Source organism: Channa argus, chromosome 15, assembly GCF_033026475.1.
Source record: "Channa argus isolate prfri chromosome 15, Channa argus male v1.0, whole genome shotgun sequence".
NCBI classification, from domain to species: Eukaryota; Metazoa; Chordata; class Actinopteri; order Anabantiformes; family Channidae; genus Channa; species Channa argus.
In genome coordinates this window covers 18,263,123-18,287,747 of record NC_090211.1, presented here as the reverse complement: position 1 = coordinate 18,287,747, position 24,625 = coordinate 18,263,123, and the positions used below count along the sequence as shown (strand labels likewise).

The window sequence follows — 24,625 nt, the reverse complement described above, 5'->3', positions numbered from 1 at the left end:
TTGATTTTGTTAGAGTTCATGCATTAGTCTGCACCACTTCAGACCTTTAGCTTTTACATTTGAGTGTGGCAGCTGTTCCTGAATTAGTTTTGGTTGTTTTTAACCAACCATGTCGACTGAACTCCCCCTCTCAAAACACTGAAAAGCAGTGAGTAAAGATAAATTTGTCATCCTTTGAGCCATTATCAGCAGCACGTAGTATTGTATGGCAAGTCTGTTGTATGCATTTTCATTTGTGTGGCCTGAAGTCTAGCGCTGTCTGCGCCTGAGACAGAATAACAGTTTGAGAGCACTTTTAATACTTTGTTAAAGTGCTTTAAGGTCTTAATGTGGTGACCTGTCAGTGAAAGACAATTTGAGTCAACAACAAGGACAGTAATCAGCTAATTGGTATAATTTCTGTCCAGCTCTTTTTCAAAACAACTGTAGCATTATTTCATCATCATGTAGGACTCCACAAGTTGTACTTGCGGACAGATCGTCCTTTTATTTTTGCACCAGTGTTTCGGCTTTGGTTTTTCAAGTGTTATAAACTTTATATACTTGATTGATACCAATTGGAAATTGCTATTGGATCGGTGGTGTCAAAAGCTCATCAGCTGAAAAAAACAGTAGGGTCACAGTTATACCAACCTCAGCAGTACTCTTCTTAATAATTATTGAGGGCTAACATACTCTTGCATACTCTTTTTTTCAGCAAGAGAAGTTGGTTTTACATTAACTGTGCACCCATTTCTAGACGTGAACACAAGCACCAGACTTAACGTATTACTGTTTACTGTGCAGTGCTTTTCTTGAGCAGGTGAGAAACACATTCAGGAGTTTGGGAAGCCCTGGGCAAATTATATATTTTGTTGAAGTTCTGAAGATACTCCCAAATGTAACGTGCAACATCTATTGTTTAATTTATGGCATATAATTTGACGGCAGCAACGCATTTAAAAAAAGTTGGAAGAGGGGCAACAAAAGGCTGGAAAAGTAATTGCCACAAATCAAAAACAAATGGAGGAGCATTAGACAACTAATTAGGTTAATTGGCAACAGGTCAGTAACATGACTGGCTATGAAAGGAGCATTTCAGAGAAGCAGAGCCTCTCAAATAGAAAGATGGGCAGGGGTTACCAATGTGCGACAAGCTGCATCTACAAATAGTGGAACAATTTCAGAAAAATATTCGTTGTCAAATTGCAAAGATTTTGAAGATCCCACCATCTACAGTATATAATATCAAAACATTCAAGGTCAAAACTGGATGCATGTGATCTTCAGGCCTGCATTAAAAACAGGCCTGATTATCTACTGGACATAACTGCATGGGCTCAGAAACACTTCCAGAAATCACCGTTTGTGAACACAGTTCACTGTGAAATCCACAAATGTTAGTTAAAGCTGTGTCATGCAAAGAAGAAGCCAGATGTGAACACGGTCCAGAAATGCCACTGTGTTCTCTGGGACAAAGCTCATTTAAAAAGGTCTGAGGCAAAATGGAAAACTGTTCTGTGGTCAGATGAATCAAAATGCTGCATTCTTTTTTTGGGGACCATCCAGCTTGTTATCAGTGGACAGTTCAAAAGCCTGCATCTCTGATGGTATGGGGGGGGGGGGGGGGGGGGCATTAGTGCCTATGGTGTGGGCAGCTTACACATCTGGAAAGACAACATCTGGCCTGCCTGTAGTCCAGATCTTTCACTAATAGAAAGCATTTGTGGCGTCATAAAACATACAAAAGGCCACAACAGAGGCTCAGAACTGTTGAGCAGCTAGAATCCTGCATCAGACAAGAAAGGGACATTATTATCCTAAACTCCAGCTACTGGTCTCCTCACTTCCCAGACATTAACATACAGTTTTTAAAAGAAGAGGGGATGCTGCACCATGGTAAACATCCCCCTGTTGCAACTTTTTGAGAAGTGTTGCTGCCATCAAATTCTGATATGTTGTTTATGTTCTATTGTGAATACAATATGGGTTGATGAGATTTGCAAATCGTTGCATTCTGTTTTGATTTGCGTTTTACACATCATCTCAGGTTTTTTTGGAATTGGGCCCTTATTGACATGTCAGTACTTAAAAGGCAAGTCAAGCATTGTCGTTAGGAATTGTCACATGATACATTCTTTGACTCTTCAAACCTTGTGGTAACTCTCAACATCCATTTGACCCTCTAAGCCACAGACTGATTAACAAAGCTTACTATGTAGTAAGCCTTATAAAATGATAGCATTTAGCAGCCCGCCCTCTTGTGAATCCCTGAAAATCTGTAGGGTGATCTCCATCAAACTATCCGAGGAGATGAAATGATTGGCAGGGAAAGTGGGTAAAAAAATCCTAAATCACAAAGTATCTTAACTTGTGAAACAAACGTAAATCACAGACCCTTTTATTTTCCGGAAAAGCAAAAGATTATATACCAATGATATGTTGGCAGATCAGATTATCAGCACATTTGAATCTCTGATTTGTCTCAAGTCAAACTTTGGCTCCCTAATGCACCTAGCAGAGCACAGGATTACTGCACTTTCTACTGCTTGCTCTGTGAAGGGGGCCTTGCTTAAATCTTAGCTGGATCACAGACTGTACTATGAGGTAAGTGGAGTGGATCAGCAGTGATAGATTGGTGCTCTTGGCCCCATTTGATTGATTGGACCCGACTGCAGCGCTGAACTTGATTGATATTGTTTCAGCTCAGGGCACAAAATCCAAAAGTGTTTTCTAGCTCAGTGATAATAGAGTGGAAATATTAACTAACTCACTCATTCTTTCTTTCTTTGTGTCTTTCTTCCTTGGCTGTCTCATCTCTCTCGTCCCTCGTCCTCTCCTCTTTCTCTTGCTTCCTGTCTGCCCCTTCGCCCCCTCCAGCCAGAAGAGTTGACCGATGTGTTAGAGATCAGTAACATAGTCTTCACCAGTATGTTTGTTTTGGAGATGGGCTTCATGCTGCTGGCCTTTGGCTTTTTCGGATACATCAGGAACCCATACAATATCTTTGATAGCATCATCGTCATCATCAGGTAATATTCATCTATTCATACTTAACTTTAAGTATGTAAATGAGGAAAATAAAAACATGCAACAGGGACACGCCAACTACTTTGAAACAGAGAGTGTGAAGCATAACTGTGAGCTGGGGATCACTAGAATTACTCTACAGCTAACTACCATTTTGATTAAATGTGGAGAAAAAAAGACATACGCACTCAAACTACGCGTTGGATCAATGTTTATTTCAAGAACCACACAATGACTAAGATTTGATTTACAGCCACCCGCCGTTCTTACCTCTTATCCAGCTTGTCAGTCAGTAGGTTTCAGGTGGTCTATACAGTAACTAAGATTGACACTCTCGTGATGGACCATATGAGTTCACTTGCTGCAACAGTGGATTTTTGATCCTGTCTGGAGTTAAGATTTGCTGTTTGGCTGCTATTCACTTGCACAGAACTCGTATTTTTAAATGTGGTTGCTACTAAAGGAGAATTACCATGTAAATCCCTGCAATTTTACTGGTGATGTGCCTCTTCAGAACAAAATGTATGACCATATTAACACCATATTCTTGGTAACATACGGCTGATGTGTGTGTAACATAAGTGACCTAAAGGATTTTACGAGAAATGCGCCTGCTTTGTGGTCTTCAGTGTGTGGGAAATAATTGGTCAGGCGGACGGTGGATTGTCAGTCCTGCGGACATTTCGTCTGCTGCGTGTACTGAAGCTGGTCAGGTTCCTGCCTGCCCTGAGGAGACAACTGGTAGTGCTGATGAAGACCATGGACAATGTGGCCACTTTCTGCATGCTGCTGATGCTTTTCATCTTCACTTTCAGGTATAAAATTACAATACATGTAGCTTTCTCTATTAACAGAAAATGTACACTTTTGATTGTTATATTGGTTTTTCCACCACAAACCGTTTGTATTTTATATCTATCTGCAGTATATTGGGAATGCATCTGTTTGGTTGTAAATTCAGTCTTCGTACAGACAATGGGGACACCATCCCAGACCGTAAGAACTTTGACTCTCTACTCTGGGCCATCGTTACTGTATTCCAGGTAAGTCAGTTAACAAGTATTCCAGGTTTTCTAGCTGTTATTCACTGATTGCTTTCGTTTTTTTTTCTTGGTCACACTAATTATCCAAAACTATACTGATCCTGATGGCCTAAAGGAATACGCTGACATTTTGGGTAATACGTTTACCCAAAATGTTTCCCTTAGTTTGCTGTCTCTGTATTTAACTTGCAGCACATGGACCCACAGGCAGATACAGAGCATAACTTGCATCCTCTTATAGAGAACTCTGCTTAGTGACTCTTAATACTACAACTATACTGAGGTGGACGGGAACAGCTTTAATAGACCGTTAGGCATGAGATAAAATGTGTCTCTGTAAAAAAAGAAGTGTGTATTTCTAAGCTCATCACCATGTCAATTCAAAATGTCAAACTGACTCTAGACTTCTTATATGTACAGTTTGCATGTCATAGGTCAAATGTTGTGAAATGAGACATTCATACAGTATGTACAGTGCACTTACCATCTCCCTTTCACTCTTTTATTTTTGACAAATTGCTCAATTGCTCCAGATAGATTGACCTCTTTTCTGTACCTAAGCACCAGCTGAAGGCAGTTTGTGGAGATGCAGATCAAACAATTCAGGCAGTACTGGCCATCATGTGGGAGGACTCGCTACAGATGTGTGCAAAGATTTGCATCCCCTTACTTTGAAATAGTAAAAAGAATAAAACAAAGATTGCTGCTCATCAGCATAATATTTAATACAGATTCAGGTAGTGCAAATGTTCCTTCATCATCAGACGTACCTTGTCTGTCCCCACTTTGCCTTTATAACCTCCTCCAGCCACTTTGGTTACTCTCTAAGCAGCTTTAAAGGACTTAAATCTTGACAGAATTTCTAAAAGATCACATATCCGATTTAAAATAATAACATTTATTACGTAGATGGCTTATCAAAGGGGGGTTGCAAACTTTTGCACCACTATCATTTTCAATAGTTTGCCATAACTTTTTTTTTTGTATTTTTTTTACAGTCCTTGGCCCTTTTTGTTACTTCTGATGATGAAGAACCATTTGTACTAGCTGAACCTTCATGAAACATGATGTTGATGGAAAAAAAAACATTGATTTTACTGGAAAAAAAAACATTGATTTTACTCTTTTTCCCATTTCGACCTTGATGATGCAAACTTTTTATTCCGTTGTATATACTTACAGGCCTACTGTATGAACACATGCACATGCAGTACGTTCATGGACACCTTCACACAGATAGCACAGTAAACTACTTTCCTACCACAGTGTGTCACGCTTGGGTGAAGTCAGACTAAGCTTTCATGCTGCATCGTGAACCTCGTCCTACTTTTAAATGCGCTTTTCCTTCACACTGATTTAACCAAAGGCACACACACACACACACATACACACACAAACCCACATGCATGTGAACCTAAAATGATCCTACGTGTACGAACTATCTTAGTACTGGATTATATAAACCGTACAGAGTCATAGAGTGGAATATTGCTCAGTTTCTTGTTCTGTGTCACTATCTTTGTCCTATTGTGCCTCCCTTTTTTAAAAAGTCTGACCCATTTGTTTATCCTACACTCTTTCCTTATTATGTTAATTTTAATCCCTATGGGGTGTTTTTTTTTTTTGATCTATAGATCCTTACCCAGGAGGACTGGAATGTGGTGTTGTATAATGGCATGGCTTCCACCTCTCCTTTGGCAGCTCTTTACTTTGTTGCACTCATGACATTTGGCAACTATGTACTTTTTAATTTACTAGTGGCTATCTTGGTTGAGGGCTTCCAGGCTGAGGTAAGAATGACAGTGCTCATTGGTTAAAAATGATTACATTCTATGTTAGTGTGTATTTTCAATCATTACTGTCACTCATCATTATTATTACTATTCAATATTTAAGATGCAAGATTTAAGAAAAGTTTTGTGTGCTCATTATATAGATGCAGTGCAAATGAGTTGTCACGAATCACAGTATTTTCAATTTTTAAGTACAAATGCAAAATACAACCACAAGCTGATAGATTTGACCAGCTACTGTTGGCTACACTTTTGTTGTACGTCCATCAACACAGGTAATTGCCGCCAGTCAAAGCACAACTCATTTGGCTGGACTGATGTTTGTGTTGTAGGGCGATGCTAACCGGTCGGAGTCAGATGACGAGAAGAAATCTGACAACTTTGAGGAAGACGAGAAGGTAGAACAGCTCAGAGACACTGGTAAGTTAAACAGCCAACAGTGGTAAACGGTGATTCAATTTACAGTGTGCAGTTTTCTTATTCTTTTAGGAGTAATCGTAAGCTGTATGCCAACACAACTAAATAGATAAAAGGTGAGAACAGTGAATTCCTCCCTTGTTCTCTTCCACAGAGCTAAAGATGTACTCGCTGATGATGACAGCTAATGGTCACGTTGACCCTCGCGGCTCATTGCCACCTCCCATAATCATGCGTACTGCCGCCACTCCCATGCCCACTCCCAAGAGCTCTCTGGGGCCTGAGTCCATGCTTGGAGATGAGCTCATCTACAGGGAGGGCGTGCCTCGATACAGCGAGGTTGGACTGGGGTCGTCTGAGGCAGGAATTGGCCACTGTGAGTCTCGGCGTGGAAGCTCTGCCTCAGTGGATCCTTTAGCATATGACCAACGTTCTCTGGTGAGTCATGTGAATCTTTATTCTTTATTTATCTTTAATTATTTAAAATAATCTTTATTTGTTCCCAGAAGAATAGTGCTTAAAAATGTAGACCATAACAGTTTTTTTTTTTATTTGATGCAAGCTTTGTAAAGAGCCAAACTGTGACTGTCTTTTTGCTCTGAGTAATAGTTATAGCGATGTCTCTTTCTCTTGTTGCTAATGCATAACAACACAAATACAGTGGAACATATTATGTGTCACATATGTCACATAGATTGTCACACCTTGCAAATCTGCCATCAAAATGAAAAACTCCTTGTCGCGCAACTTTTTATTAGTTATTTATTTAACTTTTTGTTAATTGAAAATGTGGCGATGTTATTATTAAATCTCGGTGTTGCTGCAACGTGCTGAAAGGACAAAAACTGGGAATGTACCACCTACAATGGCTCCAAAGGGTAGTGGGTATATCAAACTACTGTATATTTTTTCACCTCTGGTCTACATATGTGTCCATAGCAGGGCAATTGTGACATATGTAGACAGTGACCTATTTCACAAGATGTGTCCCTTAAAGCAAATGTGGTTGTATGGGCAGCCAATAGTCAATATCTAATGAAATATCTCAATATGATATTGATGGTGACTTTTACGTAGGTAGCTTTTTGGAAACTACTGTAATTCAATGAGTACGACTCCTTTCCTGTTTCTCCAGAGCCTCTCCAGTCCTGGCCGACGCTCCCCTCTTCCTCCCCTTGGGTCTGGCAGTTCTTGGGGAAGCCGTCGATCCAGCTGGAACAGTCTGGGAAGAGCACCGAGCCTCAAGAGGCGAGACCCCAGCGGAGAGAGGGAGAGCCTGTTGTCTGGGGAGGGAGGAGAGGAGGACGATGGCAGGGAGGAAAAGCAGGAGTTCGGGGAAAACAACAGACTACGACCGGGGACCTTGGAGCTGCTTCAGGCGTCTACTCTCTGTCCTTCCATAACAACAGAGTATGGTGACTGTAATGGCCGAACCCTGACACATGACCCAAACTCCAGCCCCAAAGAAGACTCTTTGCCAGAGGATGACATGGAGGATGAAGTATGTAACCATGAGGAAATCAATAGTCTTTACGCCGTTTTTAGTCTTTTTCTCTGTGGGATTGAGCCCATGTGACTTTGTTTTCTTATGTAAATTCAAAATAGTTGAATATGTCCTCTGCGACTCTCTTAACACATTTGACATCAGTTTTCCTCTCACTTTTTCTCTGCTTAATTCTGCTTTGTCTTCTTTGCCCTTTGTCTCGTGTTCACACTGCGAGTCCTGGAGGGACACATTGTCATGCTGTAATTGATTGGCTTAAGCAGTGATTGTTTTCTCATTGGCTACAAAACAGCTTGTGTATGTACATTCACTGTGGTTGTGTGTGTGTGTGTGTGTGTGTGTATGTGTGTGTGAACTGGAAAAGGGTGGACCCATTTGGTGGATTTCAGTGACCTCTGTCGTGACCATGTTGATGGTGTTATTGGCTCCAAATTGTGTTTATAAAGGCAAGAAATCCACTGAAAAGAAAGGTCTCTCCCAGGGCACACTGAATACAGGAGGCCTAATTTACTATAGACCCTCTTACAGTGTGCATCCATGAATGGTTTTGTTTTCATGTGGCATGCAAGGTTATGATTATGAAGGTATGATTTGGTAGAGTCGTAAGGATGAGAGCCCATTTTATTGTGTGGCGTTGTCAAAATGCAAATAACAAAAATACGATATGCAAATCATTTGAAACCTCTTTTTGTTTGTAAATATTCCAAAGACAACATGTTCAAATGTTGAATTTGAGAAATGTGATTGTAATATGTACATTTTTGCTCTTTTTGAATTTGGATGCCAGCAGCATGTCACACACACACACACACACACAAATGGAAACGTTGTGTAATGGTACAAAAATACCTGCTGGAACATCTCAAAACTAATGAGGATAATTGGCATCAGGCAACATCAGAGGTGGGGAATTCCTCCCTTTTTGAAAAGTGTGTGTTCAATGCCTTAAATATAATGTTTCTCAACATTTCTCATCATCATCTTCAGAGAAGAGAATGCAATGTCCTAACTGCATTCAGACATGTTGCTACTATCAATATCAGAATGAGCAAATATTTTTCAGGAACGGTAACATTTCTCAGTTTCAAGATTTGACATGTTGTCTTTGTACTATTTACAATCAAAGATTTGATCATTTGGGTTCATTTTCCTTTTACACGACATCCCACATTTTCTAGAAACAGGGTCTGTAATTTATCTCTTAAGAATAAAATTATATTAAGAATATGTAAAGATTAAATTCTTATTGTTGCAGAGTGCTTTGTGCTGCTGGCTCAAAAGAGAGTTCCATAACATAAAGCCTCGCTGGTGCAAAGAGCATGAAGATTGGACGCTGTATTTGTTTGCTCCAGAAAACCAGTGAGTCAAAAACTCAACACACCCTACTGTCTGGATTTGATTTCAGCAGTTCTCCTCCTCTACTTTGCTTTATTTAATTATGATGGATCTTTTCTTTTCTTTCTTGTCTTTTACTGCTTTTTCACTGCTAATTGTTTGCTCAATACCTTTAACCGACCGTGGACATTTTATAGATGACTCTGTGCGTGTGTGCGTGTGTGTGTGTTTAGATTCCGCGTGTGGTGCCAAGCCGTGATCTCTCATAAAATGTTCGACCATGTGGTTCTGGTTTTCATCTTCCTCAACTGTATTACCATTGCTCTGGAAAGACCTGACATACTGCCACACAGCCCGGTATTAGAGATACACACACACACTCACACACACACACACAAAGTAGATGTCTTTAAACACTCCACTTCATGCTTCACTCACATACAAAAAGTAAAATTACCCAATAAATAAATGACATGTTGAAATTAAGTTAATATCCAGTAGATAAAAGATTTTAGCCCCCTAAATGTTGTATTCTTTAGTAAACAATGGCTTTAGGTGTTTAACGGTTTCCAATGCTTTTAACCAAATAAATGCATGACTGTTATTTCGGAGCATCAACTTTTCAACATAATACAATTTGTGACGTCACTTAAGCAACATAAAGACTAAAAGCTGTCTGCAAATTTTTATTTGGAATAAAATGTATGTCGATTTCTCTCTCAGGAGCGAATGTTTTTGAGTGTATCCAACTACGTTTTCACTGTGATCTTCCTGGCAGAGATGACCATCAAGGTAAACATAGCTGTTTTGATAATATTGGTGGGATGAAAAACTGTAGTTTTATGTAAATAAATGTGCCGTTTCGACATTCATTGGTGTTTACTTATTCTGCATCAGCAATTCCCTAGTCATATCTCTTATTTACATGTAATTTTAACTTCTTTTTGGTTGGTTTCCGTCTGGCACTTCTATGCTTTTACACCAGGTTGTAGCTCTTGGTTTCTGCTTCGGGAAGCAGAACTACCTCCAGTCCAGCTGGAACATTTTAGATGGTGTGTTGGTGTTTGTGTCTCTGGTCGACATTCTGGTGGCTCTGTCTTATGCTGACGGAAACAGGATCCTGGGCATCCTCAGAGTCTTACGCCTGCTACGAACACTACGCCCACTGAGGTACATGGTTTGTTTGTGTGTCTGCATGTAGGTTTTAGATACTGCTTTCCATCAGTTGATGCTTCTGCATGTGTTTTGTATGTAAACCCATAATGTATAGGTAGGAATCGCCCTTATTTCATATTTCTTACACTTGCATTTATTATTGTGATTATTCAAGTCTAAATTTGTGTTTTCTAGGGTGATTAGTCGAGCCCCGGGATTGAAGCTGGTTGTGGAGACCCTCATCACATCTCTTAGACCCATTGGGAACATTGTACTAATCTGCTGTGCATTCTTTATTGTCTTTGGAATTTTGGGGGTGCAGGTAGATTGCATTCACACACAGTAACACGCACACACACACACACACACACACATACATGTGCATGCAGCACATACAAGCTAGCTAGACATCCAGTGCACATGCTGCAATCGTTAGTCGTTTGTTTTCCCTAGCCTGAGGTCAAAGCTTTAATGTCAGCCTTGTTGAGCATCTCCATGTAAAGAGAGGATTGGAAAGCATTTAAAGGTTTCTGTTGTCCAACTAACAATACTCTTTTGTTCCTTAAGAGAGTGATTTTTAAAAGAATCACAATTACGAAATGTGTGAAGTGGGACAACATAACCCTAGGGCGGCTTTTAACTGAGCGCACAAGAAAGAAACGCCTGTCCTTTTATAGTTGGTTGTTTGAATGCCTCAAGCTCCAGTGCAACTGAGATAATGTGTAAATGGCAGTCAGATAGCCCTGCAGACATCTCTCTGTCTGTTTTCTGGTGCTCACTAGCTGTTCAAAGGGAAGTTCTACCACTGTGAAGGCCTGGACACGAAAAACATCACCAACAAGTCAGACTGTTTGCAGGCACATTACCGCTGGATCCGAAGGAAATACAACTTTGACAACCTGATTCAGGTATGGGAAATGAAAAGAAAGACAAAGAGATGGATGTAGTTGGGAAACAAAAACTTATTAGGGCCGTGACGCGCTAAGCTGACGGTCGGCCAACATGAGGCCATTGGTGAGCATCCGCTCAGTGTGTCCCTCACCATCAGCCTTTTTTTGAGAGACTGTTTTATTTCTTGTTCATTAAGTAAAACGTTTTCAACCAACTGTCATGAATGTTCACACATAACAAACCTGTGGATGTCACATTGATGTTATAACTAAATAGAACCCAGTGTGAGATACTTACATTCCTGTCTTTCCCTCACAGGCCCTGATGTCATTGTTTGTGCTGTCTTGTAAGGATGGCTGGGTCAATATCATGTATGATGGACTGGATGCAGTGGGAGTGGACCAACAGGTAAAGACATGAGTAATGTGCAGAGATGCCGTAGAGGTTTGTTAGGACTCTGTATCAGCTACATAAAGCCTGATCCATTTTGACTCATGAAAGACCCACAGTGACACTGCTCCCTTCTTAGACATTACAGGACACATTATGCAGGATGTTTAAAAGGAATGCATGCCTCTGATTTTCGTGTAAGCCTACCTCTGTCTTCGTGCATATTATGCATTTGTATGAAACCTACTAAAATTAAGTAACACATCTAATGCAGACTCATCAAAACTCCACTGAAGGATCTGACATTAACACATTCAATAAATACAGTCAACTGGACCAAGGTTCTTAGTGGTAGAAAACTCAAATACGCTCTGACGGGCAGAGAGAAAACAGAAAAATATGTTTAGTCAACAATTATTTTGATTTTACAATTTATGAGTTTCAAATATTGTTGTTGGCGAAACAGTTTGATTTTAAACAGCATAACAAACTCAGTGACCTTACACCAAAGAATATAACTTTTATCTGATATCATCAAGAAACATCTCTTGAATTCAGACGTCTTTGCTAACTGTCCATTATGTATTCTTTATATAATCTTCTCTTTGCTTGTCCCCTCATTTCTCCTCAACTACTCTGCTCCTCCCTACTCTCCTCAGCCTGTGAGAAACCACAATCCCTGGATGCTGCTCTACTTCATCTCCTTCCTCCTCATTGTCAGCTTCTTCGTCCTCAATATGTTTGTTGGTGTCGTGGTGGAGAACTTCCACAAGTGCCGGCAGGACCAGGAAGAGGAAGAGGCCCGCTTACGGGAAGAGAAGAGGCTCAAAATGATACAGAAAAAGCTCAGGAGTAAGGAGAATGAAGGGGCTGGTCGGTAGTCTATTTTTCTGAGCACTGCCTGCTTTCAGAGCTTGACAAAAAAAAAAAAGAAAACAGGGAAATCTGTTGAAATAAAAATAAAAGTGTTTGGAAGACTGGGTGGCTCATGCAAACAGTGTGTGATCACTGACAGAAGGCTTGGGCTACGCCACTCTGACGCATGCAACTGCATGACTGCTGCCCACCCCTAACCTGCATGGAAAACTTCAGAAACTCAGCCAGTCTAACGTTTGTTTTAATTGTATATTTGTATTAATGTTACTAAAATGTTTATGCTCACTCATTGAAAAATAGAACTGCCACTAATGTAGCGTAGAGCAGGGGTTCCCACTCCTCAACGTCCCCTGTTTATCTTTCCCCTCTCCCTGCTGTATCCACCACTGGTTGCCAGGATGAGGTGGGTTCAGTCAATCAGAAGCTGGAGGATACCAAATTTAGTTTGTCTTTCTATAATGGTACGTTTCATCTTCGGATTCACTGAACACTGATCCAGGTAATCAGCAGCTGAAGAAGAGTTGGAAAGAAGCAGTACAGGGATGCTTGAGGACGGAAATTGAGAACCCCCTGTGTAAAATATTTAATATCACACATTTAATTACAAAATGATTAGAAAACTATTAATAGTTGTTATAGGCTCAAATATCTTTTGTAGATTGCTTTGGATGGAAATTGTTGCAGCACATTCTGCATGTGAATTGATTTAAAATGGCTAGAAGGATATTTCCTACGAACACGCTTTGACTGGCAGACTCAGAAACGTAGCAGACTTTTTTGGCTGCTGTTTCTGCAAATATCTTTATTAGTATTCTGTATTAGAGCTGTTAGACCAAGTCTGATACCGGCTATTAGAAGTTAGAGCTTGTTGAAGGTAAAAGCAGATGCTGGCAGAAACATCAGAAACTCGCCACCTTATGCAAAAGTGAGTACAAACCATCAAAGGACTAATTCCTTTATTATATGTGTTGAACTGAAGAAACAGATTACACTAAATCTACCCAAGACGCGACACCAGAAGGCAGTTTACCACCAACTTTTCATCCCGTGTTACAAACATGTCTCAAACATGGTCTAAAACTGCTGACACGCCAGACAGATGTTGTTATTTTAATTAGTCGTCAGAGCAAAACACACTTATCTGTCTAGGGGGGAAAAAATGCAGTTTTAGACTATTGAGATTTCTCTTAGTGGTTGAAATTATAGCAGTGATGCCTTTGGAGGGAAACGTGTCTCCAGTGCTTGTTCAACATCACAGTCCTGTTCTAAAACTACAATTATTTATTTAGGAAATGTAAATCGTGGATATATTAATGTTCGATTACTCTTATAATATGGAACATGCATTTAATTATGGATGTAGTTTGTGAAAAGCAGTGTTGTTGAACACACACACAGTGCAGCCCCTCTCACCCGTAGACGTTACATCAAGGGCATGTAAGCATGCAGTAGATAGACAGGGCATGGTCTACATGGGATACACTCACAGATTATCACAGATCTTTAGTGTGGACATGTGAGTACAGAAAGTCAATATACAAAACACATCTCCAGAAAACTTGGGAAAGCAATAAAAAATAAGTTTGATTGACCTGTACAAAAGTACCAAACAATATTTTCAGTCTTTACACAAGTAAGTAAATCTAGACTTTGATGACTGCAACACTATCAAAAAAAGTTTATACATATTTGCCACTGTGTTGCATCAGCTTCATTTACTGTGAACTGTTTGCAAACATGCAGTTTTGGAAGTGGAATAATTGGCCGTTCTACCTGCACATAAGACTTCAGCCGGGGTCTCTGTTGTCTGTTTCCTCTTTATCATATGTTATGTATTTTCAGTAAGAGACACATCTTCCCTGCAGCCCGGTTGCATTTGTGTATCCAGCAGTGGACGGTGTTAACTGACAACCGTACTCCAGAGCCCATTTGGCTACATTCATTACAGAGGCATGACAGGTTCTGATGCACTGCTGCCTGAGGGCTTAAAGATCACACACTTTCAACAATCATCCCCTGACCTTTATGTACCGAGTCCCTATATGTTTTCACAATATGTGCTGTAAATGGTGAAAAATCACAATTCTTTGCAATCTTGAGTTCAAAAACATCTTTTGAACTGATTATGTTTGGCACAAGTGGTGAGCCATGACCCATCTTTATTTGCAAAACCTTTTTTGTGGATAATCCTGTTATGCCCAATTATTCTACCTTCACATTCAAAGATTCAGGCAAAATCACAAATCAGAAATTTAGGTTTTTATTATTATTATTATTAGAAAATGTTGGAACTTTTCTGGAAGTGGGATTTGTATACTTACATGTTTTTATCTTATAGATTTGATCTTATTACTACTTACTACATGTGTTGTTATCATTCAAAAGAGGTGAGGCAGTAATACATCCTACAGTAGCAGCAGCAACACACCCATCAAATAGCAGAGCCGAGATTTTTACTTTTGATGAGAATGACTTTATTAGAGAGGCAGTGAATGTTCCCGTTAAAGAGGGACATTTTCTCACAAATACACATTTTGCCATTATAATTTGAGTCCGAAAAGACCGATATCTAGAACGGATGCAAGAAAGTCACTTAAACTAGCGTTGCATACGGCCCTAATTCTCCCAGAAGGGAGCGTTAGGCTGCAGTGTATGTGGAATCTTAAACCTCCTGTCTTCACGCTTCGATTGTGCACTGTCATAACTTACTGTACTACACACAAAACTAGGTCAGTTGGATTTTATGGCTAATATGTAACTGTATCCAAGAATTCGATATTTGAGGTACAGTAACTGTAACCTGCTTTATATATTTGACACATTTAAAGCCTTTTTGGAAGTTATGAAATATACCCATATAAAGTAGTGGACCTGTGACTCTCATGTCCTCTCTTCTTTGAACATACCACACCGGTAGTGGTGTGCACAGACTTTCTTAGGGGCCAGGGCAAAAAGAAAAGGGGCATCATCACTGTGCAGAACTGTATCAGTCCAGAGTGGTACTTTTGTGACAGGAAGCCAAAAAAATGATTAGCACATGTGCTGGTTTAATAACAAAGGACAAGTTGGCATTGTGAACATAAAGACAGTGGTGTTCACCCCCCCTTACCCCTTCTTGTCCTTGTGCACACCATCGTATATTAGACTTTCACAGCTACTCACAGTTGCACAATGACCGGCTTTTTTTTTTTCTAACCGCTGCCTATTTGTCCATATGGTGTGGGTCTGTGTTTCTTTTTGTTTGTGTGCTGTAGAGGCGAAGCAGAGGCCTTACTTTGCGGACTACTCCCCCCTGCGTCTTTCCATCCACACACTGTGTACCAGCCACTACCTGGACATCTTCATCACTTTTATCATCTGTATCAACGTCTTCACCATGAGCATCGAGCACTACAATCAGCCACAGGTAGAGTGTGCACATTTCAGTCAGATCACTGGTGAGAGCATAGTGAAATGCTAGTGGGAGACTAGTTGGCCATCATGCCAAGAGCTGATGGTTTTCTGGTCAGAACCAAAACCTGTAACTCCTTGGTTGCTGATGCTGCTTCTTGTATTTGACCACCATTCACTTAAATTCATCTTGGCAGATGCATATAATGGTCGTACAGTAGCACTCCTCTAATGATAAATGAAGTGTAGACTAGACAGCCAACAACTCAACAGCTTTATGAGACAATGTGCCATAAATCTGCCGATTCTTAGGCTTTTCTAAACACAGCAGCTGCTGTGCTGCAGCTGTATGTTGGCAAGCAGCTGACTGTGTTGACCCGGTGTCAAGGGAATACTTAGGATCTTTGTTCCCTCCGACAAAGCAGAAAGTTTATACTGGATACTTAACGAAAATCATTCAACATGTGAGAGGAATTTGAAAGAACACATAGACACTCAGTGGCCACTTTATTAGGTACACCTGTGCACTCTAATGCAATGCAATACAGCAGTTCTGCCATGAACTCAGTTTTTAATGTGAAACTGTCAGATAAATGCTAATTCTACTCTCCATTTATCACTGAGGTCATAGTGGGTGGTGGGGTCGTACTGGAGTGCATTGTAAGAAGAGGTGTGACACAAGATTTGGTCACAGTGTTTAAAAAAACTAACACTGTAAAAGTAGAATTCATGGAAGTGCTGCTGTATTGTTTATGTGCTCGTGAAGTTGTATTTGTTAAGCTACAGAAAACCTTCATACTTTCTACCTTCATAATCTCTGTGCATCTCTGTGTGTTGTCTGTGTGTTCAGTATTTAGAGGAGGTTCTGAAGTACTGTAACTACGTGTTCACTTTCATCTTCGTCATCGAGGCCCTGCTCAAACTTGTGGCATTTGGCATACACAGGTTCTTCAAAGACAGGTAACGCAGGTGGATGATGTTGGTGCTTTTATAGGATGTATGAATCACTGTCCAGTAAGAGTTTCCTTATTGGAAGTATATGGATATTGCTTATTAATATAAGCAACTCAGTAAATTGAGGTCATCTGCAGAGAGGTGGATTACATATCTTTTGTAACACTGGACTGGAGTAATACCAGGTGCCGTCCCTATGTTTGTTATGTGTGTACATAAAACACGGGGTTTCTCTGTTTGTTTAGATGGAATCAGCTGGATGTAGCTATAGTCGCACTGTCCATCATGGGCATCACTCTTGAGGAGCTGAAAATGAATGCAGCACTGCCCATAAACCCTACCATCATCAGAATCATGAGAGTACTCAGAATAGCACGAGGTACACACACACACACACACACACACACACACACACTAGGTTGCTGTGTCAGTTTGCGAGTAATCATTACAGACACTGTTATGCATATTGTGATTGTCTATTGTTATGCATTCAGCATTAAAAGTAAAATGTCTTAGAAATTATACATCCAAGCTTTGACAAATGAACATAGATCTGAACATCTCCCTGCAGTGGTTGCGTTACTACAGTAGCATCACGCTGTGCCGCTGTGAATTCTGCGGCGAATGTGTCAAATGAAAGCAGCAGCCACTACTGTATGGTAGCTATTTAAGACCTGCTCCTGTATCTCCCCGCAGTGCTAAAACTTCTAAAGATGGCCAAAGGGATGAGAGCTCTGCTGGATACTGTCATGCAAGCGCTGCCACAGGTAAACACAGACCTCGGCAGGGTCTCGTACACGGGAGTACAATTTAGCTTTTTGTTTTATTTATGACTTTTTGTACAAATAGAGGGTCAGTATGGAGGAATCTTTGAAATAGACAGCCCTCTGAAAGATTTATGCTTGTTGATAAATATTTAACTCGAGGCATATCTGTCATTACAAAATCCGTATTCTGAACCTAAAATGGCTAATTTTGTACATCCCTTCTCTTGCCTCTCTACATAATCATGCATCGCAGAGGACACTATTAGCCGCAATCCCCAAAACTCAGCCAAAAAAACGTAATTGTGTTATGTTTAAATACCTTTAAAGGTATTAAAACATATCCCATCCTTTGACCATCCTAGTTTGTTAAAGCACAATATAGGTGGATTGTGTGGCCAAGCAATGGAAATAAAATTGTTCGTTTATTTAAACATTTATTAAAATAGATGCTAATTTCATTCAGCGCGTTTGCTTGATTTGGATCGGAGTCTTTTGAGTTGTCTTTTATGGAGTGTTCAATGTGTGTACTGCTGACATCATGCTTGGGACTATCTCAGTTCTTATGGGCAAAGAGCACCTTCATCAAATGTGGTGCACGTGTAGTGACAGACGTTGTGCTATTTTTTCTAAAGGTCAGGTGTCCAGATATAAGCATCAGGGCACTGATTTTAAGGAACTTGATAAAAGACAATATGCTCGAACCTTATAATGAATACGTAGTCTGTAGATGAAAGAAAATTTGACAGGATCTGCGCCAAATAGTTTATGGTGGCTGCCTTTTTAAAACTGGAGTGTCAACACCAGATTACTGAGTTGCAAGCTGCTGGCAAAACCTTAGTTAAGACCTTTGATAGAAAATGTCAAAGCTTTTAGGAATTTCCCACTGGCAAAGATATGTAATAATGTGTCTTGCCTAATAATTTAAGTTTAGTCTATTTTACTATGATGTTTGAGTTAATGTACTGCAGGCAGTCAATGGATTTATTCTTTGAGCATGAAAATAATGCTTGAAAATTATTTATAGTATATCCTTAAGCCAGTTCCCTTGCTGTAGGTGCAAGATATTTTCATAAATATGTTCTTTTCTTTCCATGGTTCAGTATGTGTCAAAAGGTAATAAAAGTATGAAATAAAGGTTAAGGCCTGCAGCTTTAAGCAAGCAATATGTGCAGAGATCTGACATGCATTTTGATTGCAGGTGGGGAATCTTGGTCTCCTCTTCATGCTGCTCTTCTTCATCTATGCTGCGCTGGGAGTGGAGCTCTTTGGCAAACTGGGTCAGTCACATCACTGGCAAAAGCACACACGCACACGCCACAGTCTGCCAGCTTCGGCTGTAAAGGTTTTCGAATCCGCTCATTACTACCAGAGTCACGGCGTACAGCAAGTTTTCGTGCCCGAACTGTTGCTGTGCCGTCCTCATTCTTACTACCTCCCATCTGTCTCCCCGTCTCTGTCTCTCTCCACCATTCCCACGTCAGAGGCCTGCTTCTAACAAGACAAGATCACATTAGCAGGATCACAGTTATTTACCTGCTGCTCCCTCAATCGGCCAGCTCCGTCTAACTTGCAAGATAAGAGAATTAACAAACAGGCATCACCGATGGCAAAATGAAAACAACTTGGTGATGAAGAGGTTTTTCTGACATGATCCTGCTCCACACATTAGGAAAATTGGATGTCTGGTTTTTAGCTTTATAAAAAAATTAAAAAATCTCCCTCCATTTATTGCTAAGATTTTTCGGATTATTTTAAAAGGTGCTGACAAAAGTTTTATTATATGACAGCCACCCTCCTTCCACCATGTGAGCTTCATTTTACATGCTGTGGGGAAAATTGCAGTGCTACTGGGCGACGATCGGGAAGCATTTCTATTACTTTGCATGCAAAATTATGTTCAAGACTGTCGTATTTAAAAAGCGGAAACAGGTTTTTCCGGGAGTTCACAGTGATAATCACTTATTTAATCTTACGATAAACACAGTCAAATGTGTCTTTCTCCTGCTTTTATGCTTTACATTTCCATTAAAGTATAGGAAATTAGCTTTTTCCATCAGAGGGCTAATTATTTGTAAGCTTTCAGAGAATCTATGCTGTTATAAAGGCCTCTACTTGCAGAGTATGTATCTGCTTTTTGGGGGATTGCATATTTGGGTGTTTTGGTTAAACTTTTACCTGCGTTCACTGCCCTCAAAGTTGTTCATTCAGTAAATTACCTCTACACCTTAGAAACCCTCTCCAGAAGCCACCAATAACTAGTTTAATTGGCTGATGAAATCTTCCTGCCTTTGGAGTAAGATCTTGAATTCCTTTGGGGAGACCTGTGACGTGAATGATGGCTGTGTGTTGTTGGCGCTTTGAAGAAGGCAGAACAGATAAAAAAAAAAATAAAAAGGTTTTTACTTGAAGAGGATAGAATGGGGGGTTGAATGTTAATGCTCAGATTTTTTTGATTCACACTGCTGATATTGAAAATCTTCCTTTCTGAATGTGGACCTAAATAGAATTACTGATTTCCTGAAACCTTAATGTTCTCGTTTCCACCCCCACCCTTTTGCTAGGGCCATGACTCATGATGCAGATTCTATCTTTACCTTTTGAAGGTACTGTTGATAACACACAGATTTTGTATCTTTACAATCATATAATCACATCGTTTTTTTTTGGGATATTTGATCGTCTTACATTATATAAAATATAGGCTATTATTATTGTTTTGGCTCTTACTGAAATGTCTGTCATTTCTCCAGTATGAATTTAAATATTTTGTGGAAAATGGAAAATGTTCAATTGATTTCCTCTTAGCTAGAGTTATATTGTCTCCTTTTTCTCCTTGTGTCTGGTTCTAAGAATGAGAAAAAAGGTACGTAATACTCTGAGGACTGTTTTGCTCCTCTCTAGCTTCATATTAATGTGACCTGGAGTTAAACACAAAGGAAGATATTGTCTGGTGGCTGATTCTGTAAAAAGTGTCCTGAGGGTTTTCCTTCAAATGGACCCTGAGACTGATAGCGACTGTCCTATGTAAGATGTCAGGATGATGTCTCTTTTCCATAGGGACGCACAGCTTTGCACCTGATCTGTTTGCGTGTTCAGTTAATGCTGTAAGCAGTTAATGCAGCCTGTCTATAATGGTGCGGTGAAATTAATGTCTTTCTGTTTGTGTGTTGATTAGAGTGCAACGACAACAACCCGTGTGAGGGTCTGAGTCGTCACGCCACGTTTGAAAATTTTGGGATGGCCTTCCTCACGCTGTTTCGAGTGTCCACCGGGGATAACTGGAATGGGATTATGAAAGTATGGGGACACACACACCCACACACTTGTACACATATGCATACACTTTCATAAATTGTGTCTTGATTATCTCATAACCACAGAGAAGGCAATGACCTTCAAAACTAATTATGGAATAGTAAAGAAGCTTAGAACTGAGCAGTGTCAACATCTTGCTTTTTAATTGATCACAAATGTGATAGTTACGTCCCTAAGTGCCCCCAAAATATCATCGGGATTGCACATCAAAAGGGATCATTCATAAGACAGGATAGACAGCAAATTAAGTGGTAGTCAACTGGGACAAGTCCTTATTTCTCCATTACAGCCACTTTCTTTATGAGGTGGAAATCTTTGCAAGTTTAGGCTACAGACTTCCAAATATTTGCAGTGCCTAATTTCTCTTCGGCATCAAATGTAGATGGAACTGACGCACCATCGCCAACTTACATTTACCAAGTCCCTATTTTTCCACAAGGGGGGGCTATGTAGTTATTGTCCCATCACTTCTTCACATGTGTAAGTGCACCACATAAATTCCAACTATCATTCAATCGGAAGCTGGGAGACACTAATTCACTTTTTATTCACCGCACCCTCATCTACTACGGTATCTAAGTGAAGAAGTAAAGGAATGTGTTGCAGAAGCAGTAGTTTACTTGTGACCACACCGAAAGCAACAGCAACTTTTTATATCGCTCCCATTATTTTTACTCCTTATTATCTTTCACTGTATCTTTTAAGGACACATTAAGGGAGTGTCATCCAGATGACCGTCACTGTCTCGCCTACCTGCCGTTGGTCTCTCCAATTTATTTTGTCACGTTTGTGCTCATGGCCCAGTTTGTGCTGGTGAATGTGGTGGTGGCTGTTTTGATGAAACATCTAGAGGAAAGCAACAAGGTACAGTAACCAAAAAAAAAGTGCACACATGCTGACAACCTTACATTTGATGTGTGCCTGGGAACATTTACTAATGGCATGCATTTAGCAGGGACTGTCTCATAACCAATTACTCTCTTTCGAACTGAAATTGACTCCTTTTTTTGGACATTGCATGTGCAATGTAGTAATACAAGAACGTGTATTTTTGCAGGAGGCTAAAGAAGATGCAGAGATGGATGCAGAGGTTGCCCTGGAAATGGCTATGGAGAGGGAACGCAGATTAAGCACAAACTCCATCAGCTCGGCGGGGGGAACCTATGTTGGGCCATGTCCACATTCGCCTGGACAGGTAGGAGGAGATAACTTTGTGAACTGATCAGTCAGGAAACATGAAAAACGTGTAGGGGTGTAATGGAAAACAGCAGAAGAGGCTACATCTGGTACGTGATTCTGAATCTGAGCTTTCATTTAAGGAATTAATTTTAAACCAGTGTGTGTTGTAGTATTCAGTAATACTGAATACAACGAAAAATGTCAATGTTAGAGTTTTGTGGTCTCTGCCTCCCCCTGTAGGAGGAAGAGGTGCAGGATGAAGGCCAGGACTTGTCAGGGAAGATGTCTGTATCACGGATGCACTCTTTGCCCAGCGACAGCTACATGTTTAGACCTGTACGGCCCGTCAGTACCCCCGACCCCCTGGAGGAGGTGGAACTCAGCCCTCAGCACCAGCATTTAGGTACCCCATCCTTTCAAGACTTTAAAATTAATCCTGATATTACAACATATTTATTAACAAAGAGTTTTGAGAGGTGCTTGGTCTTGCTTTTATAACATTATTGTAACAGACACAGTTGCTAATTTTGTTCTCTAGACTTCACTTTGTGCATTTATGTTTGCAATACAAATTTAAAATCTATGCTTAACAGCAGTACCAGCGATATGATTTCATTTATTTGAGTGTCAACTTTTATTAACGATATTTGTCTTGTTTGTCCTGTGTCGCTCACTAGTCCCTAACTAGTTATAAGCTGTGTTTTTAGTATGATTAAACCCAAAGTTGGAGTCCTTGAAGCATTTTGGAGCCTTTCCAAATTAGGAAGGATAGAATCGAATGCAGAATCGAGGACACATGTTAACACGTGTTGGTACATGAGACAGAGGGACCAATATGTGTCTGGCATTGCACGTTTTCTGTCCACAATAGTACAAAGTGACGACTTTGACGAGAGGTGCTCGTCAAAGTTGTGCTGCTGAGAACACAACTCATGGCACTGACAAGCACTGTTTTATCTGCAGTCAGAATCTAATGGCATGTTGAGGCCAGGCTGTGGACAGGCCCATTTCTGTCCCAAGGTATTGACTCATGTGGATGAGCTGACACATGTGAATCGCTGCATCCTTCACACAGACTCATCTGCTCAGCTGTGGAATGACTGAAGACTTAAGTGATGGCTAACTTCTTGGCCAAGCTGCAAAGTCCAAAGAAATAAAAAGAAATAAAAAAAAAATTCAACGTATGTAAAAATGTTAAGATTAAATGCAGCAGCTAGATTTATAAGTGGTTTTACAGCTTGGACTTAAAGTTACAACAAAGATCAACGTGTTTAACTCTGACGTGATTTTTCTGCTACGTTTGTAAAATGTTTTACTTTTATTACATCTGAACTCACAGGTGTACTGGACCTGTGTGTGCAGAATGCCTGAGACCCTGGTTACACAACCCCAAGAGTTGTTACAAAGCATGGATTGAACCTGAACAGTTGCTTTCTCCTCTTCGCTCTGCAAACACACTTGTATTTAGACTGTAGACCATCATGTTGCATTACACTGGTCAGGATTTAATTATTCCATGGCATGATTCCTCAAATACAGCCACATGTAACCAGGATCTAATGCAGAGTCACGCATCCAGAAAACTCTATTTACATAGTACAGTAGGACATACAGCTCACTGCTGCTACTTTACTGACAATTTTTTTTTTTTGTTGAGCAAATATGTGCAAAAATTTCCATTTAGTAAACACTTGATTTTGATATTAGCAGAAGAACTAAAAATGTTACAATAGATTTTTATTGGATTTTCTTTTCTTGTAGCTTAATTCCGAATCCCATCAATCAAGATGAAGTGTTGGTAGTTTTATCTTTTTTGTAATCGTTGCTCGAGTATATTGACTTTAGATAATAGTGCAAACCCCATTTTTACATAAGCTGGGACAGTGTAAAATGTAAATAATAAGATTTACAAACAATTTGTATTAAAACTGAGAAATTTGATGTTAATTTTTTTGTTTTGATGCCAGCAACATATTTCCAGAAGTGGTACTGGCATTAATTGGGTTAACTGGCACCAGGTCAGTGTGAGGATTCTTTCAGATTGGCTGAGATTCACTGCTCGTGTTACACATGTTCCTCTGTATGCAAGGGACAAGGATGAAAATCGATACTGAATGGCCTCCCCCAGCCATCGTCATCAACAAAACAAAGTTTTCAGTTTCAACATTGTATATGTTGTAATATTTACAATCATAAAAATAATTTGGAATGATTTAAAAAAAATCATTCAATTCTCTTTTTATTGACATTCTACACACTGTCGCTCTGGAAATGGGATTTGTCAGTATGCGAATGTGTGTACGCCCAAATATGCATGTGTGCCTGTTTAGTTAATAAATAAAAAGTACGTGTTTGTATTCAGACTGTGTACATATGTTTGTATCTTTTGTGTGATTCACACACTTTACATTTGCACCTTCAGGCTCAGTGACGTCAGTCCACTCCCAGCCATGTGAGGGCCGCTCTCTGCTGCAGGTACCAGATGTCTCCCCCCTTCATCGTAGGTCAACTCCCACCCTCACCCTGCCCCGCATCACCCCGCCCACACCCAGCCCCTCCCCACGTGCCCTGCACAGACAGGTGGGACCTGCCTGCATGTAAAGACAC

The 24,625-nt window shown here is 40.1% G+C and overlaps 1 protein-coding gene across 6 annotated transcripts in view; it reads left to right on the top strand.

Moving 5' to 3' along the window:
- The window catches only part of cacna1ha (calcium channel, voltage-dependent, T type, alpha 1H subunit a), a 103,824-nt gene that overhangs the window by 73,111 nt on the left and 6,088 nt on the right, over nucleotides 1-24,625 (top strand). Inside the window, exons 13-38 of one of the 6 annotated variants that reach the window (XM_067476957.1) lie at nucleotides 2,860-3,011; nucleotides 3,639-3,824; nucleotides 3,935-4,052; nucleotides 5,687-5,842; nucleotides 6,178-6,265; nucleotides 6,417-6,700; nucleotides 7,398-7,763; nucleotides 9,022-9,125; nucleotides 9,335-9,458; nucleotides 9,825-9,893; nucleotides 10,087-10,271; nucleotides 10,452-10,578; nucleotides 11,039-11,164; nucleotides 11,466-11,555; nucleotides 12,197-12,410; nucleotides 15,668-15,819; nucleotides 16,654-16,763; nucleotides 17,003-17,136; nucleotides 17,454-17,524; nucleotides 18,723-18,801; nucleotides 20,700-20,821; nucleotides 21,545-21,703; nucleotides 21,897-22,034; nucleotides 22,259-22,421; nucleotides 23,780-23,816; nucleotides 24,441-24,578. In XM_067476957.1, coding sequence (XP_067333058.1) covers nucleotides 2,860-3,011; nucleotides 3,639-3,824; nucleotides 3,935-4,052; nucleotides 5,687-5,842; nucleotides 6,178-6,265; nucleotides 6,417-6,700; nucleotides 7,398-7,763; nucleotides 9,022-9,125; nucleotides 9,335-9,458; nucleotides 9,825-9,893; nucleotides 10,087-10,271; nucleotides 10,452-10,578; nucleotides 11,039-11,164; nucleotides 11,466-11,555; nucleotides 12,197-12,410; nucleotides 15,668-15,819; nucleotides 16,654-16,763; nucleotides 17,003-17,136; nucleotides 17,454-17,524; nucleotides 18,723-18,801; nucleotides 20,700-20,821; nucleotides 21,545-21,703; nucleotides 21,897-22,034; nucleotides 22,259-22,421; nucleotides 23,780-23,784 — 3,522 coding nt within the window. In that variant the 3' untranslated portion in view covers nucleotides 23,785-23,816; nucleotides 24,441-24,578. Of the gene's footprint in view, nucleotides 1-2,859; nucleotides 3,012-3,638; nucleotides 3,825-3,934; nucleotides 4,053-5,686; nucleotides 5,843-6,177; nucleotides 6,266-6,416; nucleotides 6,701-7,397; nucleotides 7,764-9,021; nucleotides 9,126-9,334; nucleotides 9,459-9,824; nucleotides 9,894-10,086; nucleotides 10,272-10,451; nucleotides 10,579-11,038; nucleotides 11,165-11,465; nucleotides 11,556-12,196; nucleotides 12,411-15,667; nucleotides 15,820-16,653; nucleotides 16,764-17,002; nucleotides 17,137-17,453; nucleotides 17,525-18,722; nucleotides 18,802-20,699; nucleotides 20,822-21,544; nucleotides 21,704-21,896; nucleotides 22,126-22,258; nucleotides 22,422-23,779; nucleotides 23,817-24,440; nucleotides 24,599-24,625 lie in introns of those variants that run through there. The other 5 variants (XM_067476958.1, XM_067476954.1, XM_067476955.1 and 2 more) reach the window with 5 other exon arrangements.